This window comes from Manis javanica, chromosome 6 (genome assembly GCF_040802235.1).
Source record: "Manis javanica isolate MJ-LG chromosome 6, MJ_LKY, whole genome shotgun sequence".
Lineage (NCBI taxonomy): Eukaryota > Metazoa > Chordata > Mammalia > Pholidota > Manidae > Manis > Manis javanica.
The window spans coordinates 138793179-138810814 of NC_133161.1; the positions used below are offsets into that span (position 1 = coordinate 138793179).

The following is a 17636-nucleotide window of genomic DNA, read 5'->3' on the forward strand; positions in this document are numbered from 1 at the left end:
CCCCAGCCCCTGGCACGGTTTCTGTTAGATAGTAAGTGTTTACACAGTGTAGTAAATGTTCAAATATTTGCTTATTGAATGAGTGTGTACCTACCTCGAGTTAATTTAAAGTCTAAGAGATCAACTGATTAGTTTCAATTTTATGGGCTGTAAGAAAAGGGATGAAAGGGTCAAGTTGCAATAATGCAAGTCTTTTATGCCAAACAAATACCTTCTGTGCCTGATGCGCACCATTCACCTGTTGAACACTGATGTCCACCACTACATAAAAAATTCTCATGTGCTTTGGGAGAGCCTTCTTTATCTTGCGAAAAGTCTATAGATTTGTTTTATAAAACAAAGTTTCATGCACTTGCTTCTCCGTCCATCTCTATTCTAGCCTTCCTATGGCCTGGCAACGATTACATTCTGTATATACTTGTAAGACTTTAAAATGACAGGAACTGTATTTGTCACAAGTTGTTCAATTTTTATGTTCAAATATTTGTTAAATGTCAGGTACTGTGCTAACAACATCACTATTGCCACATCCAGCTCACCTGCACCCAACACCATGCACTTACAATGAACCAGGCACTGTTTTCTACACTTCACAAAGCATTCTCCCTTCTATGAAGAAGATACTATTATTATCACATTTCACAGTGAAATAATAATAAATAATGAAATTGAGGGACAGAGATGTTGAATAACTTGCTAACAGTCACACGGCTATTAACACGCTGGGCAGGGGACACTGACTCCAGAGTCCATGTTGTAAAGACAATGCCGTACAGTCTCACCAAGACTTACCACGGTATCTACCCTTAAGGGTCAAGCCCTTGGTAAGTCTCCACCTTCTAGGAAAGACAACTATAAACGAACTTTCATTTGTTCAGTTTAATATGCACATGTGAGGTACAGGAGAGATTAACAATTGTGCTTGAGGAAGATCAAGAGAAACTTGATGGGCTATAGACAGCTTTATGACAAAATTTAATGAAAGCATTACTGTGCATCTTCCTTTACCCCTTGGAAGCAGCTGACACTCATTCCACTCTCACCTCCTCTGGGCACTGCTTTCCTGGTTTTCCTCCCATCGCTCTGGCAGAAGTGCTCCTTTCCCTGCCCGAGCCCTAAATGTTGAGGGTCCTCAGGGTACTGTTTTAGGCTCTCCCATCTCATCACTTCATCTCCACCCTCCTCTCTCCACTCCATCCATCCCAGTGGTTTAAAATACCAACTCAATGCTAAGGACTCCCAAATCTCTCTTTGGCTCAGATCTCTTCTGTTTCAGCCCCATGAGATACTTCCCCAAAAGCTTCAGTTACACAGCCCTTCAAAACCCAAAGGTACTTTGAGACAGTCCTGCAAACTGAAAGGTCAAAAAGCAGTTCAGCAACCTGTTTCTTATCATGTGCTTGTAGGTCTCTGATTGGCAGAAATAATCTCTGGTTGATAGGATTATAGCTGATTATTTCCCTCTTTTGGTTTTGAGCACCAACAACGTTACTTGCAGATTTTTTAAGAACTGTCATACACTTAAAAGTACATTGCTTGGCTCGATTTCAATAATCCCTTAAGAATAAGAGAATAATGGGCCAAAGGGCATTTAGGGAAGTGCTTAAGTTTGTAACCTTAAATTAGCTTGATAATCTTTTCAGGATAGTTTTTTTTTCTAATAAAAATTAACTGAAAATATTCTCTTTGACCTGCAAATAAATTGAGATGAAAGCTTGGTTAAGTCTTGTTTAGACCTGAAACAAGAATCTGAGAGCTCAAAAAAAAGATATTATCTGCCACGGAGACCACCAGAACTGGAAAGACGAGGCTCGCAGAAGCAGCAGCTTTAAAGGCACTGCTGTACTGAGCCTGCAGCATCAGCCCTTTAAAGTGGCCAGTGAAAATAACTGAGGAAAAATACTTAGGTGGGAGAAAAACAGGTTCGGAAGACCTAAACACATATTCCCCGACAGAGTGAAGGTCAGCGCAATACTGAGGGAGGAACCACAGGGGAGCAACAGAGGGCTGGGCCGCGGGGGCCCGGGGCCAGGGCCGCTAACCGGGAAGGAAAGCAGCTTCCCTCCTGGATGGGAAGAGGAGCAGCTCACGTACAGGCACCGCAGGACCTACGTGAAGCACAGCGAGGGAGAAAGAGCAAAGGAAACTGCCCTGCAGCCCCCTGGAGATAATGTTGATAGTTTGGTTTATTTCGAGAAAAGCAGTTTTCAAGAGGAACTCTTGGAAGAAGTGTAAGCAACCTGGTCACAGGTTATCAGTTCCCCAAATTGAGAAAACTCTGCCAGTTTGCCCTCCTTTCACACCACAACTCATCTGTATAATGGGTAAGTGCCTCCTGTTGGTTTTTAAACTTCTTCCTTCACTTATCTCAGTGTCTGAGTAAAGTTAACTTTTAAAAATACAATTGTCCCTTGAAGAACACAGGTTTAAACTGCGACGGTCCACTTAATACATGGATTTCTTTCAATAAACCTACTGGGAATTTTTGGAGGTCTGCAACAATTTGAAAACTTTTTTTCCCTTTAGCTTGTAAGAATACATCTAACTTACAAAATATGTGTTAATGGACCGTTTATGTTATTGGTTAGGCTTCTGGTCAACAGCAGGCTATCGGTAGTTAAGTTTTGGGGGAGTCATGTTACATGTGGCTTTTCAACTACCTGGGGTGGGAAGGGGCACTGCTAACCCCCCTGTTGTCCGAGGATCAGCTGTACTCAAATAGCTTGTGGATTCATCAAGAGCAGTAGTGCACGTTTTTACAGCAGCATCAAGAAAGACGCAGTGCATTTCTAGTGGCTGAGGGCAGTGAGGAAACTGGGGTGAGTGGGAACGAGAAGGGAGTGAGCAGAGGGCCAACTCCTTCCCCATCCTCATGGATGTGACTTAATGGGATTTATGAAACTGGTGAAGCACTAAGTTCTCATCAGATACAGGGCCTTGCCATTATTTTGGGGTTGATGTTCACTCTGGCAATAGACCTCAGGCCTGCTCCAATGCAGAGAGCAGAAGCTAAAAAACTACAATCGGTTCTCTTTGAAGCTATCATATCCATGTAACAAGAATGGATATTATGAAAAAGGACCAAAGGAAAAGAAAAGATGGAGAGCAAAACCAGAGAAAGAAAAGAAAATGTTCCACAACTGAAGGACATGAATTTGCAGAATGAAAGTGTCCACTGAGTACCCAGCACAACAGATGGAAAAGGCACATACCATGGAACATTACCATGAAATTCCAGAACACCAGGGTAGGAATATCCTCAAAGCTTTCAGTGAGGGAGCAAAGCAAAGGAAAAAAATCAAACCAACAAAACAAGGTCACAGAAAAAGAATCTGGATCACTATGCCTCTAGAGCAATTACAGACACCAAACACTACAAGAATGCCTCCAAAATTCTGAGGGAAAATTACTTCCAAGCTAGAGTTCTATAACAATTACAAATGATCAAACAAATCAGTTGCAAAATAAAGCTATTTGAACACTTCTTAGGAAATAAGGATGTGAGTCAAGAACTGGGATGTGGGTGACAGCCCAGGAGAGTGAAGGGCAGTTGTGAAATGACATTTGGTAGTAGTTCTTGATAGGAAACAGTAGACAGGAGGAAGAAGACGCAGCGCTCCAATAAAAATGTGGAAGGGACACATTTGAGCTCATAAGAAGTATTACTGATAAGAATGTGACAAATATGTTGGAGCACTTGGAAAAAAAATTAACAGTAGGTAAATATGTGAAACAACAGGCAGAGGTCAACCTAACACAAGCATGGAGCTGGACATATCATCTGGCTCAACAGGCCCACTGGTGGGGAAAAAAAGACATAACATCAAATGATTTAAAAATAAGAAGATAATGCCTGAGAAAAGAGGAAAATAATTGAGTGAATGAGATTATGTGATGGGGAAAGTGGAGGGAACTATTTAATTTTTTTCCATAAGTCTTTCAGTACTATCTTGCCTTTTTAAACAATATGCACAAATTAATTTGATTTTAAAATAAATAAATAAATAAATAGAGGGAAAAATAGTTAACATTTAAGATTTGCTATTTTTCTCTCTACATTTTTTAGCAACCTGACTTTTTGTTTGGGATAGCCATAAACAAAAGAACTTTTATCCCAGGCCCTCAGGGCTCCTTGGACTGGGTGGCAAATGACCTTAACCTAGCATTTGCTGAATGAAAATTTTAAGAGTGGGCGGTAGATGTACCTCAAGAGATTCTAAATCTCTTACCATCAAGCGAGTTTGGGAAATGACGACTAGTACACTGGGATCACTCAGTGTGGATCTGGTTTTCTATATCAGTTAACAACTGTGGAACAGTCTGTTTTCAAAGCTCATGCTCCTTCTAAAATACCAAGCTGCCTCACTTCCTGCAAGGACTGGAATTTTAGAGATCATCTAGTGTTCACCCCATCCCATTTTTTGGGTGAGAAATTTAAAGTCCAAAACTTTTAAGTGAATCAGCTGAGTGGCACAATTAGACTAAATTCCACGTCTCTTGACTCTTGTTGAACATTTAACACTTATTTAATGACTTTATGTACCTGGTGCTATACTATGTGTTGGACAGAGCTAATACGTGTTGAGCATTAACTACGTGTTCAGGCTCTACACATGTGTTTTAACCTGCATTAACTCACTTACTCCTAAGCAGGAGTCCTAAAGTAGGTATGATCTACATTTTACAGGATAAAGAAATTAAGGGAGAGGGATTAAGTAATGTGCGCAAGCTAGCAAATGGCAGAGCGGGGAACTGAGACTCCCAAGTGCTAGTTCTTAGCCAGGGTGGTGCTCTAAGCATCCTTACAGTTTACGGTCTATGTGTCTCTGAGTGCCCATAGTTTTATCTTTCTAATTACAAGCGTATGTATGACATGCGGGTATTCCTTGCATCCTGATTCAAACAAATTAACTATTAAAAACTAAATGAGAATAACAGGACAATTTGTGAATTAACTGGTTACTTGGTGATATTAAGGAGTACATTTTTTAAGGTGTAATAATGGTATCCTGGTTATGTTAAAAACAAGCCCCATCTTTCACAGATAAATAACTGAAGTATTTACAGATGAAATTATATATCTGGGATTTGATTCAAAACCATTCAAAAGCCATCAGGTAAGGGCAGGGTGTAGAAGCCTGCTGATAGGTACACGGGGTTCATTGGAATATCTTCTCTACTGTAAATGTTTGAAATTTACAATTTAAAAAATTCATGATAAAAAAGATTGAGAAAAACCATCATATTAATAGTATTTGGGAAACAGAACTATGATTGATTTTTCCCACCCTATTTTTTGTATTTTTCACATTTTCTGTATTACTTTAATAATGAAAACCATATAATGCAAAACAAAGTAAACTATTAAAAAAACTCTTTATCTTTCTAAATAAGCAGAGCAAGACTGCCTGTAATCTAATGATGTTTTAAAAACATCACAACAAAAGCATTTCCTAGCTCTTTATCAGCTAACTGCTTTTCACACTTCTTAAGAGGTCACTTTGTAAGGACAAGCACAGTCTTCAAATATAAACTTAGCCAAAAGCATAAAGGCACATAAGGAAGAAACAAATTAGAGAAAGATCTAACAAATATAATGATAAAACTCCTCTCAATAGTTAGGCACAGTTTTAGTCAAAGACCTTGAATGTGTGATGCTGACCTTTCTAAGGGTCAAATGCTTCACAAGATAGGGATCTCCTCATCCTCTGGGGTAGTCAGGTGGGGACTGGGCTCAGCCAAGCTCCCAGGTCAGCTGTCTTCTGAGTCCCAGGCCAGTTTTCCTCCATGATACAGTTACTTCCACATGCGCCATGATATGAAAAAAGTTGGAAGTATCAGTTAAGACAGACCTGCCTGATCATTATTACTCAAGAGTTGAATGAAAGTATAAAGAGGGGCATGAGTACCATGGAATCTCTTTAGAACCCTGGTACCAAAAAAAGAACTGCCATCCATGCGTTCGGTCATAACACCATGTTATAGAAAAAGATTGTTTCCAAATACTTCTTTCTATCTGCGCTCCCTCTCCTGTCTCCTTTAGGAAGTCTTAAGGTATATTCCAGCACTACTCAATGAGTAACCTCCAATAAAGACAGCTCAGTGACATCAGGTTAAATTCTAAGGACAAGAATAGAATCCTGAATCTCTAGTAAGGATCTTCTTTTAAAAGTCAGAAAAACTGAACCCCAACTACTTGTTCAAGCTCAAAAACAGCTGAACTGGGAGTGGTCCCCAGATCTCAGCTCCCAACAGCTGCACTTTCCCACACACCTCCTGGAGCTCCTGCTGACTGCTTCTTTGAAGCTCTCTTAAACCATAAAACAATGTCCAAGTACTTCCTGTTCTTCAGGGAAATGGATTCGTTGGTTAATCTGCAACTAGAAAATCATTGTTCGGGGAGCCAGGATTTAACCTTATGCCACCAATTAACCGTAAATTTGTGATACTGAGACACAAGTCTTTTTATTAGTCAGTCCTTACTTACATTTCTGAAATAAAAAGGCGATCTTGTTCTTACATAGATAAGGAAATATCCTTAAAAACGAATTATAAAGTTCTTCATATGGTTATAATGCGGACCATACCGTGATATACCAAAATCTAGGTAAATAAGCCATGTTTGTACTCCATAAGAATGAAGATACCACTAGACAACACTAATAGAATTTCCTTCTCTGAAACAAATCCTACCATTTGCAACAACATGGATGGAGCTAGAGGGTATTATGCTCAGTGAAATAAGACAAGTGGAAAAAGACAAATACCAAATGATTTCACTCATATGTGGAGTATAAGAACAAAGAAAAACTGAAGGAACAAAACAACAGCAGAATCACAGAACCCAAGAATGGACTAACAGTTACTAAAGGGAAAGGGACTGGGGAGGAGGGGTGGGAAGGGAGGGATAAGGGTGGGGGAAAAAGAAAGGGGGTATTACGATTAGCATGTAAATGTGGGGGGGGCATGGGGAGGGCTGTGCAACACAGAGAAGACAAGTAGTGATTCTACAACATTTTACTACGCTGAGACAGTGACTGATGGGGTTTGTGGGGGGGACTTGGTGAAGGGGAGACCCTAGTAAACATAATGTTCTTCATGTAATTGTAGATTAATGATAACAAAATAATTTTTTAAAAAAAGAATTTCCTTCTCTGCACTGAGAAAACCATCCAGACAAAAGGAGGCCCCAAGCAAAGAGAGAATGTGGGATTGGTGCAGAAGTGGAAAAATGAACTGGCTAACATGGAATCAGTTGAATGAGGATGGGGAGGAAGGCAATACAGTATTAAAAACAAAAGATATACTTAGAGAGCAACTCTACTTTAAAATCACTCAAAGGAGAAACATTAAAGAAGCTGTAATGTCTGATACTGGCTAAAGCTGTACTGTGATATCATGCAAACAAACCAAACCTCCGCATTCTTCAAATTTCTCACAGTTTCAACAAGAATACTTACAGGTTCCTTCTCCAGATAAAAATGACCAGTGTTTTTATTCTTAGTCACTACAGCATGTGCCTTGGGTTAAACTGAAACCCAGGAACACAAGCTCTGTGTCACTAGCAATGATATCCAAGTTGGTTCTTCATTTTCTTTCTTGCTACATACGACCAATTCTGCAAGAGCAGGTGTCATTTCTTGAATGCCATTAAGGACAGACAGATTAAGGAAAAACAGGTTCTCCCAGCCGCCACACAAAACCATAAACGTCCCCTATCTACCACCTTCTGCAGTCCCTTTCACCACCTCCTCTTAACTCCTCAGGCATCCTTCATTCTAGGCAGTCTTAAAATGTGTTTCCTCTCTCATCAGTACAGATCCAACAGTTTTTCTGCACATCCCTCCAGAACACGGCATTAGCTTTCTTCTTAACAAATGGCAGGTGTGTACCAAGGTCTTTTCAACAGCACCATCCCAACCAGAGTGGCTTCACTAAGCCACTCCTTAGTGAAGTCAGGAGTCGCTTGCAGTTTGGGCATGGGAGTCCTACCAGGGTACCTTGTGAAAGGAGAGGGTTTGGGAAGGCTGCAAACTGTGGAGGGGAAAATGAAGGAAGCAGAAAAGGGAAGGGAAGGTCCTTGCTCTGTACTTTGTCTTTTCTTTGGAAGGAGTAGGGAGAGGGTAGGGGGAGAGTAGACTCCAATAAATGAATTCTCGAGGAAGATGGAAACTCAAGGTGTTCCCTAAGGTAAGAAATACGGGCTGGGGTCCCTGGATAACGAACGAAGGGGGCTCCCCACCATCCCGGGGAGAGGAGGACAGGTTACAACATGGAACAAAGAGGCTGGGAGTCGGGAGATGAGGGGAGGAGAGGCTACAGAGATCCGGGCATCTCCGAAGGTCGAGCAGTAAGGAAACGAGAGGTGACACTCCCCAGGGAACTGGCCGAACACCGGGGAAGTGGTTGCTACGAGGAACGAGGCAGGCGCCTGAAAAGGCTCTGGGGGGAGCATGTGGGGCATCACTTCTAAGAAGGAGCGGGGGCGGGGAGGTGTTTTGAGTGGGATTGTCTCCCAGATGGAGAAACGGTTTCCCACGGCAGTGCTCTACGAGGACAGAAACAACTGGGACGCGAAAACGTTCAAGGGTTCAGGCGCTAGCTCTTTCCATCCCCAGCCCGGCTACCCAAAACACTCACCGCGTCTGCTCCAAACGCCACCGCTCCGACTGCAGCTACCGGCCCGCGCAGCCGCACTTAGAATGCACTGTCCCCACGTGACTCGTCCCAGAGCCCGCCCCCTGACAACGTGACCCGAAGAGCCCGCCCAATCGCCCCCTCCCTCTGGCCGCTCTTCTGCGCAGGGTCGCAGCTAGCCCCTCCCTTCGTGGCAAGATGGCGTCGCCCAGGTGTACCACGCTTGGCTTCTGGGTCCAGGGTTCCGGGCAGCGTTTGGGGAATCTCTTGACATTCGTCTCTCAGCCATTTTGTTCCGCCACTGCTGCCTCTAGATCTCTCAATGCCCAGGGATTAGCGGAGAGGCTTCGAGCCAAGAAGCAGGAGCAAAAGACGAAGAAGGAGCCGGTGAGTCCGGAAGGACCACAACTCCCAAGAGACAGTGCGCACAGTGGTGTCCCAGGCTGGGAGTTAGGCAGGAGGGTGCTCTGACAGATCAAGTGAATGTCGAAGACGTGAGGTGGGAGACTGGGGAGAAAGAAGAGAGGTCAGTAGTCTTTGGCTGTTGGCAGGCTCGGTCCTAACACTACGTGGGTACAGGTAAGACAGCACCCTCGTTGCTCTCAAATTACCCGGGGAAGTCTCGAGTGTAATGTAAAGATTAGTCATTCCCTATTCAAATTTTCACCCACTTACTGAAGTTCTTCCTCACCAGTCATTTCCCGTCGCTCCTTTTCTCCCCGTAGGTGCCCACAAACCCTGTTCAGCGGAGAGTGCAAGAACTAGTGCGGTACACACAGCAGCTGCAGCGAGTCCACCCCAACGTGCTCGCCAAGGCACTGAGCCGAGGGATTGTCCACCAGGACAATGACCTTTTGGTCATCAGTAAGCCCTACGGTGTTCCTGTGCATGGTAAGGACCTCATGGGAGAGGCAGGGAGGCTGCTGCTGCTCTCTGATACAACTAGGGCAACTCTGACACATTACTTGTGGCTCTCCAAAGCCTTGCATTCGAAACAATTGAACCTTTGTGGAGCACTGTCCTATATAAGGCACTACTGAGGACACAGAGATAAATAAGACAGTCCCCACCTTCCAAACGTCTGGCAGATGGCAGTGATTTATGGAATGTGCTGTGTGCATACATTCATATAGATGGCTACAGAGAAATACAAAGGCTGTGTGGTTCTTGTCTTCAGATTTTCCATCAAAAATGAGAAGGAGAACGTGTAAGAAAAAATCTGGGGGCTGTGTGTCTGTGTTGGAGTATACCTAACAAAAACCCACAGTGGGCACTCGTACGTTTTTTGAATACATGTGGAACATAGTTGTAAGAGACAGCTGGAGTGAGTTAGGAAAGATTGATAAGAAAAAAAGGATTTGTAGAAAGGGTTTTGTTAGAGGAAAAGGCATAGCTTCACTAGAAGAAGAATGCTCTTTGGGAAGGTATGGGAAAGGCTGTGCAAAGAATTAAGTCAGACATTGCCAAGTGTTCTGTGTGTTGTTTTTCTCTCTTGAGCTTCGCAATAGCTTCTTGCCTTCCCATTCCCCATGAAATAATTATTAACCAGACATTTACATTTTATAGGTGAGGAAAATGAAAGTTGGAAAGATTAATCTGTCCAAGGTCAGTGGCTAGTTAGGAGAGTACATAGAGTAGAACCCAGGGATGTCTCACCCCAAAGCCCATCCTCTCAGCTCTTCTCTAATGCCTCAGGAGGGCCTCATGGTCTTGCATTTATCACTAGGTTACTCAGCAAGTTCTCAAGCCTTTGTGTATATAGTAAAATAGCAAACCTCATGTGAGTGCTGATTTTAGTGTGAGAACATAAGCAAATTTAAAAATATATGTCTGAGGAGAAAGCCATATGCTCTAGAACAGTACTTCTCAAACTTGAATATGTGTATGAGTCACTTGGACATCTTGTTAAAATGCAGATTTTGACTTAATAGTATGGGTTGGGGGCCTGAGGTTCCTTTCTAGCAAGTTCCTTGAGCATACAGATGTTGCTTGTCCTTGGATCACACTTCAGTAATAAGGCTTTAGCAAGCACTGACACTTAATCCAGTACGGGCTTCTTCCCAGGTAGGGTTCTTTGGTGGGATCTTAACCTGACCACTCAAACCTCTGGCTTTTCCCTTCATAGGTGGCCCTGGGGTCCAGCTCTGCATCAGTGATGTCTTGCCGATCCTGGCGAAGATGCTTCATGGCCACAAGGCAGAGCCCCTGCATCTGTGCCACCGTCTGGACAAGGAAACTACAGGTGTAATGGTGTTGGCTTGGGAAAAGGAAGTGGCACATCAAGTCCAAGAGTTGTTTAGAACCCGTCAGGTGGCAAAGAAGTACTGGTATGAAGCCCATTGATAGAGCTTTGTAAATGAAGGCACCCCTTTCATCTAGTCACCCATTTATACAACAGGAACTCTTATTAATAGGAGGCACTGTATTGGGACCTGTGGGCACAGAAAATATAGGAAACAGTTAGTGTTTAGAGTCTGATAGAATAATGGTTCCTCATTATGGCTATAGAAATTATTGAAAATTAATCTTACAAGTAATAGATGATTTCAGTCCTGTAGTAAAATAGTCAAATAGCAAAGATAAAGCAAAACAGTTTCCTTCCCCAGAGGCAACCGCTGTTACTAGTGTCTTGTGTAGCTCCCAGAGTTACACTGGGCATGCGTAAGCATCTTACTGTATGGTAGCATATTTTGCACTGCTTTGCATCCCGCTCTTTTCACTTGGGCAGTATATATTGGAGAGCCTTTTCTGTTGTACATTTAGAGCTCTCTCTTTTAATAGGTCTATAGTATTCCATTGTATGGATATAGTTTTCTTATTGATATGTTTATAGTTAATTTCCCACTTTACATAGCCTATTATAAATAACATGTGAGTATATCTTTAAGACAAATTCCTAAAAATGGAATCGCTAGGTCGAAGCATACATGCATTTAAAATTTGAATGCTTTTAACTACCCATATTGCTCTCCAACATGGTTTTGTCAGTTTTTACTCCCACTTGCAGTGATGAGTATCTATCTCCCCAATGCCTCACCAGTGCATTTAAAGGTTTGCCACTCTGATGGGTAAAAAAACAGTTATTCTGTTCCCTGTTTCCCTGTGTACTGGTGATGTTGACTGTCTTTTTGTGTTTTATTGGCTGTTTGAGTTTCCTCATCTGTGAACACTGTTTATTTCTTTTGCTCATTTGCTATTGGATTGTTTATCACTTTCTATTTAATTTGCAAGTTTTGTTTTTATATTTTTTATATTAATATAAATATATTGTTTTATATTTTATATATTTGTATTATATATATATAATACAAAAAGGAAGTTAGTCCTTTTTGTATTACAGATTTTGCAGCAACTTTGTGATCTTGGAAGCTTTTAAAAAATCTGTATGTCTTGCACATGTAAGAACTTGTTCACCACGTAAGAACTTGTTCATTATGCTTCAGAAGATTGGAGACTGTTGAGAATTAGGCTTGGGGTTGATTAATGATTGTGCATTGAGTCCCCTATACAGAATTTTATTGTTGTTAACAACCATTTGATCAATAAATATGAGAGATGCCCTCTCAAAAAAAAAAATCTATATGCTTTACAATTAGCACACACAACAAAGGGGGTCACACAGGGAAGGCACTATGGCACAGAGACAAGTAGTGACTCTGTAGCATCTTACCACACTGACGGACAGTGACTGTAATGGGGTATGTGATGGGTACTTGATAATGGGGGGAATTTAGTAACCACAATGTTGCTCGTGTGATTTTATATTAATGATACCAAAATAAAAAAATCTATATGCTTGAGACTCACCCACATAGGTCCTGATCCCTAAGTCACAGAGGTCCCATACTCTAAGATGGGTATGGGGATTGGGCATCTATATTTTTAGAAAGCTCCACAAATGACTTTAATGTAGAATCAAGTTTAAGAACCAAGTTTAAATCAAGTTGTAAGATTCCAGGTAATGGAGGAAGTTTCACATAGGTGCTAAGAGCTCAAAAAGATCTGTGTTCCACTCTCAGCTGTGTCATTTAACCAGTATGGGGACCTTAGGCAAGTTATCAAACTTGTCTAAGCTTTTTCTTCATATGAAAAATGGAAATAATGAGTGAATTCAGTGAGACAATGCACATGAAATGTTTAACCCGGTACCTTACTTATCTTAAAAGCTGAAAATAGAATATCAGGACTAGTATTATGTATACGAGTAATCAAAATGTAAGTTTGTAAAAAAGTATTCTATTGTTTGTGAAAATTGCCCATGAAACTTCCACATTAGTAACCATTCTCAGCATCAGGCTTCACAGCATAGTTGGAATCAATTCATTGGACTTTGATTGAATAGGATTTGATAGACAAGATGGAGAAATGTGTTACAGGTTGTGGGACTGGCATACACAAAGGAGTAAAGCATGCAGTCCAGTTTGGAGTTGGGGGTAATGGCAGATAATGCTGGGAAGACAGGCTGGAACCAGGTAATGACAGTCTTAGATATCAGGTGCAGGGAATGGAAATTAGAAGTAAAACATGCAAGGAAACTGATCAGCGTCTGCTGGCTTACCGTGGCAGCAACTCGCTGTTGTAGCTATTTGTTTGAGTCTTCTTACTAGACTGAATTCCTTGAGAGAATATTTTGTCTTGTCCACCTGTATAGAACGAATACCTACCTACATTGGTGCCCATTTACACTCAGTGGGTATTTACTGACTGAATATTTTTGAGCGGTAGTGTTAGGGCATTAGGAAAGGTGATCTAGTAGTTACGACTCAGTTTAAGTATTATAAAACATAACAGATGGTAAGCCACACTGCTACCAACCTGGAGAAGGGTGTCCAGAGTGTGAAATGGTATATCTGAGTGGGCTTTTGACCTCTTGGTCAGTGATTCTGTGAAAGGCCACCAAACAGTAGGCGGTATTGGCCTGGAAGAGGTACAAATGTAAGATAGATGAAGAACGGTTTTCTATCTGTGTGACGTGCGGAAGGGAGACCTCCAACAGCAGTGACTTGAAATAGTTGCGTCGCAGTTGTGGTTCCTGTGACTTCTTCGGGCATGGTTCTTCCCTTTTGATCTACCTGGCAAATGAGGGCAGGAGTGGTCCTGTGAATTGTTCACTCAGTTCATTCGCTTATTTATTCGTTCATGTCACGTGCAGTTAGAACTTACCATCCTTTGTTGTTTAAAAAAGAACAACAGGATACAAAACTATATCACCCTAATTTTATTTTTAAACTATATATGCTCTTTTTTGAAGGCTGGAATGATAGACCATGTCATTAGTATAGTTTTTTGTTGTTGCTTTTCCCCAAATATTCTCCAAGTAGCATATGTTAATTTATTAGTAAAAACAACGTTTCTAAGAATGGTGGCAAGCTCTCAAGCTAAGCACTGTAATGAGATCATTTGGGATGCTCCGGTCTTAGGGAACAGACCACAGCAGTGCAGTAGGTCCAGGACTAAAACCGCTAGGTAGCTGCATCCCAGGAGCGCCTCACCTCTGTGGCTTACGCAGGGGTCTGTGTGTCACCCCCAGGGCCATCACCGTGCACATCCCGGTGCCCTCAGCAGGAGTCGTGGACATCCCCATCATTGAGAAGGAGGTGCAGGGCCCGCAGCACCACCACAAGGTGGGTGAGCTCTCTCCCAGAGGGATGGGTGTTCAGCTCTTCCTTTGAATCACATCTTGATTTCTTTGGCTCCAGATGACGCTGTCCCCAAACTACCGCATGGACAGTGGGAAAGTGGTGAGAGTGCGGGCCGGCCAGAACTCGCAGCTGGCTGTAACGCAGTACCGGGTGCTGAGCAGCACCCTCTCCTCCGCCCTCTTGGAGCTCCAGCCTATCACCGGTGAGGGGCCACCGTCCTGCGGCGGGATGGCGAAATCCTGAGGCTCTGTGCTGGGCTCGGCCCTTCTTCTGGGCAGCTGGGATTGTAGGGGGGCTGGGATTGCAGCTGACCAGTTTGAGAGTGTGCTTCTGGTGCTATCTGAGGCCGGGGCTCCAGTGGGATGATCATTAAAACAGTAGGTAACAGAAGCATATAAATAGTTTGCTCACATTTATTTAAAAAGTTCTGCAAAGTGGTCCTAGAATTGCCATATGATCCAGGAGTTTTACCTGTGTGTGTGTGTGTGTGTGTATATATATGTGTGTGTAAGACACACACACACACACACACACACACATATATATATATATACCCAAGAGAATCAAAAAACAGGGATTCAAAAAGATATTTGCACACCAGAGTTCACAGCAGCATTTTCACTGGACCCAAAAGGTGAAAACAACCCAGATGTCCATTGACAGATGAGCAGGTAAACAAAATGTGGCGTATGCACACAACAGACTGTTATTCAGCCTAAAATGGAGGCAATTCTGACAAATTCCCCAACATTGGATGAACCTTGATGACATTATGCTTTGTGACATAAGCCAGACACAAGAAGCCAACTACTGTATGATTCTGTTTATGTGCAGTACCTGGAGTCATGCAGCTCACAGAGATAGAAGGTAGGGTAGTGGTTACCAGGGGCTGGGGGAAGGGGAAAAATGAGGAGTTAGTGTTTAATGGGTAGAGTTACAGTTTGGGGTGATCCGTCCTGGAGATGGCTGGTTAATGACATTTTCACAACAATGTGAATGCACTTCATACCACTGAACTGTACACTTACAAATGGTTAAAATGGTAAATTTTATGTATATTTTGCAACAGTAAAAAATAAACGTGCAAAGCAATACTATTTAGCATCATATAATAGAATTACTTTTTTTTAAAAGCCTGGCAATGTTAGACACGAAGCTGATGACCGTGATTGTCTGTGGCGGAAGGAGGAATCTGCAAGGGGACAGGGGCTTTACTGGCCTAACGGTGTTACAATGTTTATTTCCTAGTAGCTTATAGTTTATGTAACTTTATTCTTTATACTTTAATTTAGGTGGGACTTTGCCGGTTTTACTCTGCTTTGATTTAATATGATTAGAAGCAGATGCCACCAGTGGTAATGTTTCTGTAGCTACTCATAAATTTTTTCTCTTTTTTTTTTAAAGGAATAAAACATCAGCTTCGTGTTCACCTGTCTTTTGGATTGGATTGCCCAGTCCTCGGTGATCACAAGTACTCAGCCTGGAGTAGGCTGGCCCCCCAGGTAATACTGGTTTGGCCTAATGTGCAGAATAAGGGGGATGGATTTAGGCTCTCCCCTGTTAAAACCCTAAGATGAGTCCCCACGAGGACGTATCGATGGTCTTCAGACTTGGGACCATTCCAGTTCTCTAGCTTAGGCAGAAATCCGGAAGCAGCTAGCGGCTGTCCTCTTGGACCCGTGGGGTCTGTAAGCAGAACTTCTCCGCTTCGTGTGTTGAGTCTCAGATTTTGTTAGGCTGTGGGCGGGGGTGACTTCCTGGAGGCGCAGAGCAGCCTTCCATGCTATGCTGGAGAGCCATGGGGGAAACTTTTGTGTCTTTTGAAACTACAGCCTATTCTCTCGGAAGGCGGAGAAGTGGGCAGTCAGAGCTTCTCTGGTGCGGTGGTTTTTCTCTTACCTGGGTCCTGAGCCCGTCCTAGAGGTGCCCCGGTAGCAGGCCTCTGCTGCTGTGTCTTCGGGGGGACTTCCGTGTTGGTTCCCTTCAATGGCAGTCTTCTGGCCCTGCGTGTGGCAGGGATGAGCCGTTGGCCTTGCTCTCCAGGGGCTGTCTTTTCGTTGTACAGAAACTGTCTGCTGGGATCCTGAAGAAGCTGGGGCTGCCGCAGTCGAAGGCCCGCCACATCCCCCTTCACCTGCACGCCCGCCAGCTGATCCTGCCTGCCCTGGGGTCCAGGAGAGAGGGACTCAGCTTGGTCTGCAAGCCTCCTCGCTACTTTGTACATTCCCTGGGCCGTCTGGGCTTACAGATGCCAAGTCCAGATCAAAAGGGGGATGAAGCCGGGCATCTGGTAGCCCAGTGAACACGGTTGGGCTGTTTGGCTCCGGAATTCTTCTCTTTGCTTAATGGACTCTGTGAACTTCGCACATGGAACAGACTCCAGAAAAGCCAGGTGTGATAAGCTGATGAAATCCAGCTGCTTCAGGCTTTTACCAGAGACTAGTCTGTTTACTGGTACTTCGGCCACACTCTGGAAAAGTCTGTGGGAAGTCTCCCTGCCTCTGGCCTCTTTGCCAAGGTGGAAGAGAGCCCGGGATCAGGCAGTTAGGGTCTGTAATTGGAGAAGAAGAACAGAAGCACAGATCTGTGATCAAGAACTGTTTCCATCCAACAATAAAGCTCTTGATCTAAGAAGGGTCCTGTGGTTGGAAGGAGCATAATGGTCATCTAACTCCTAGAGATACTCTGAAGCAGTTAGCTGCTGCCGTCGTGGAGCTGCAGGACCTATTAGCAAACCTTTCTGCTCGTGTGTGTAGTCTCAGACTTTGTGGACACATATCATAGAATGCAGGAATCCTCTCCCGCTACAGCGTGGGGGCCTTCCTGCACCAGGACCGTGAGGCCTGTGAAGGGGTGTCAGATGAGCAGGTGAAATGGCAGGCCGGGAACGTAACCAGGGGAGCAGGCAGGGTGTGAGGCTGTGATGGGGAGCCCCTCACTGTCTAAAGAGGGCACGTGTTAGCTCCAGCTTGGTGTTGCTGTATGAAAACAGATTTTCTCATTTTTTTCAGAGAGTCAGGAAGCCCAGATATTTATGTGAAACCTCCCACTGTATTGCTAACTATATTTTAACAAATCATATTGTTAAAAACACTTAGGCAGCCAAGCAAATGATATTTGGTCATTTATTTGGACTGGGTGTGGTGTGCAGGCTACCTGTTTGCATTCTGTGTTTAAAGATAGTGTAGAAGTTTGGGGGAAGATGCCATCCTGAAAGTTCTGGATCAGTGGTTAGCATTTTAGCATCTATACTTTCTAGACTAAGGGATGGTTTTGATTAGCCTATATTTGCGTGGTCATGGGGGTGCTCTGTCATTTTTACATCTTTGTTTTGGAAGCAAGCCTCCTATACTTGGG

At 43.1% G+C, this 17636-nt stretch overlaps 2 protein-coding genes across 12 annotated transcripts in view; one reads left to right on the top strand and one right to left on the bottom strand.

Annotated features, from left to right (window-relative positions):
• Positions 1–8718, bottom strand: part of FAM118B (family with sequence similarity 118 member B) — a 42337-nt gene extending 33619 nt beyond the window's left edge. For 6 of the 11 annotated variants that reach the window (XM_073239516.1, XM_073239512.1, XM_073239513.1 and 3 more), the window contains exon 1: positions 5663–8633. The gene's annotated coding sequence lies outside the window, so the exon portion shown is untranslated. The other 5 variants (XM_073239509.1, XM_073239515.1, XM_073239510.1 and 2 more) reach the window with 5 other exon arrangements.
• Positions 8719–8805: 87 nt separating this feature from the next.
• On the top strand, positions 8806–16915 carry RPUSD4 (RNA pseudouridine synthase D4). The gene is made up of 7 exons (XM_017663319.3): positions 8806–9024; positions 9363–9528; positions 10763–10964; positions 14168–14261; positions 14337–14481; positions 15684–15781; positions 16345–16915. The coding sequence occupies exons 1-7, from the start codon at positions 8836–8838 to the stop codon at positions 16579–16581; spliced, it is 1131 nt and encodes a 376-aa protein (XP_017518808.1). The 5' UTR covers positions 8806–8835; the 3' UTR covers positions 16582–16915.
• The last annotated feature ends 721 nt before the right edge of the window (positions 16916–17636 follow it).

Bases quoted from the DNA above. Each gene is read 5' to 3' on its own strand.
- RPUSD4 (XM_017663319.3), top strand. From the start codon at position 8,836: ATGGCGTCGCCCAGGTGTACCACGCTTGGCTTCTGGGTCCAGGGTTCC. The intron at 9,025-9,362 runs GTGAGTCCGGAA...TTCTCCCCGTAG, and splicing joins AAAAGACGAAGAAGGAGCCG to GTGCCCACAAACCCTGTTCA. The intron at 10,965-14,167 runs GTATGAAGCCCA...TGTCACCCCCAG, and splicing joins CAGGTGGCAAAGAAGTACTG to GGCCATCACCGTGCACATCC.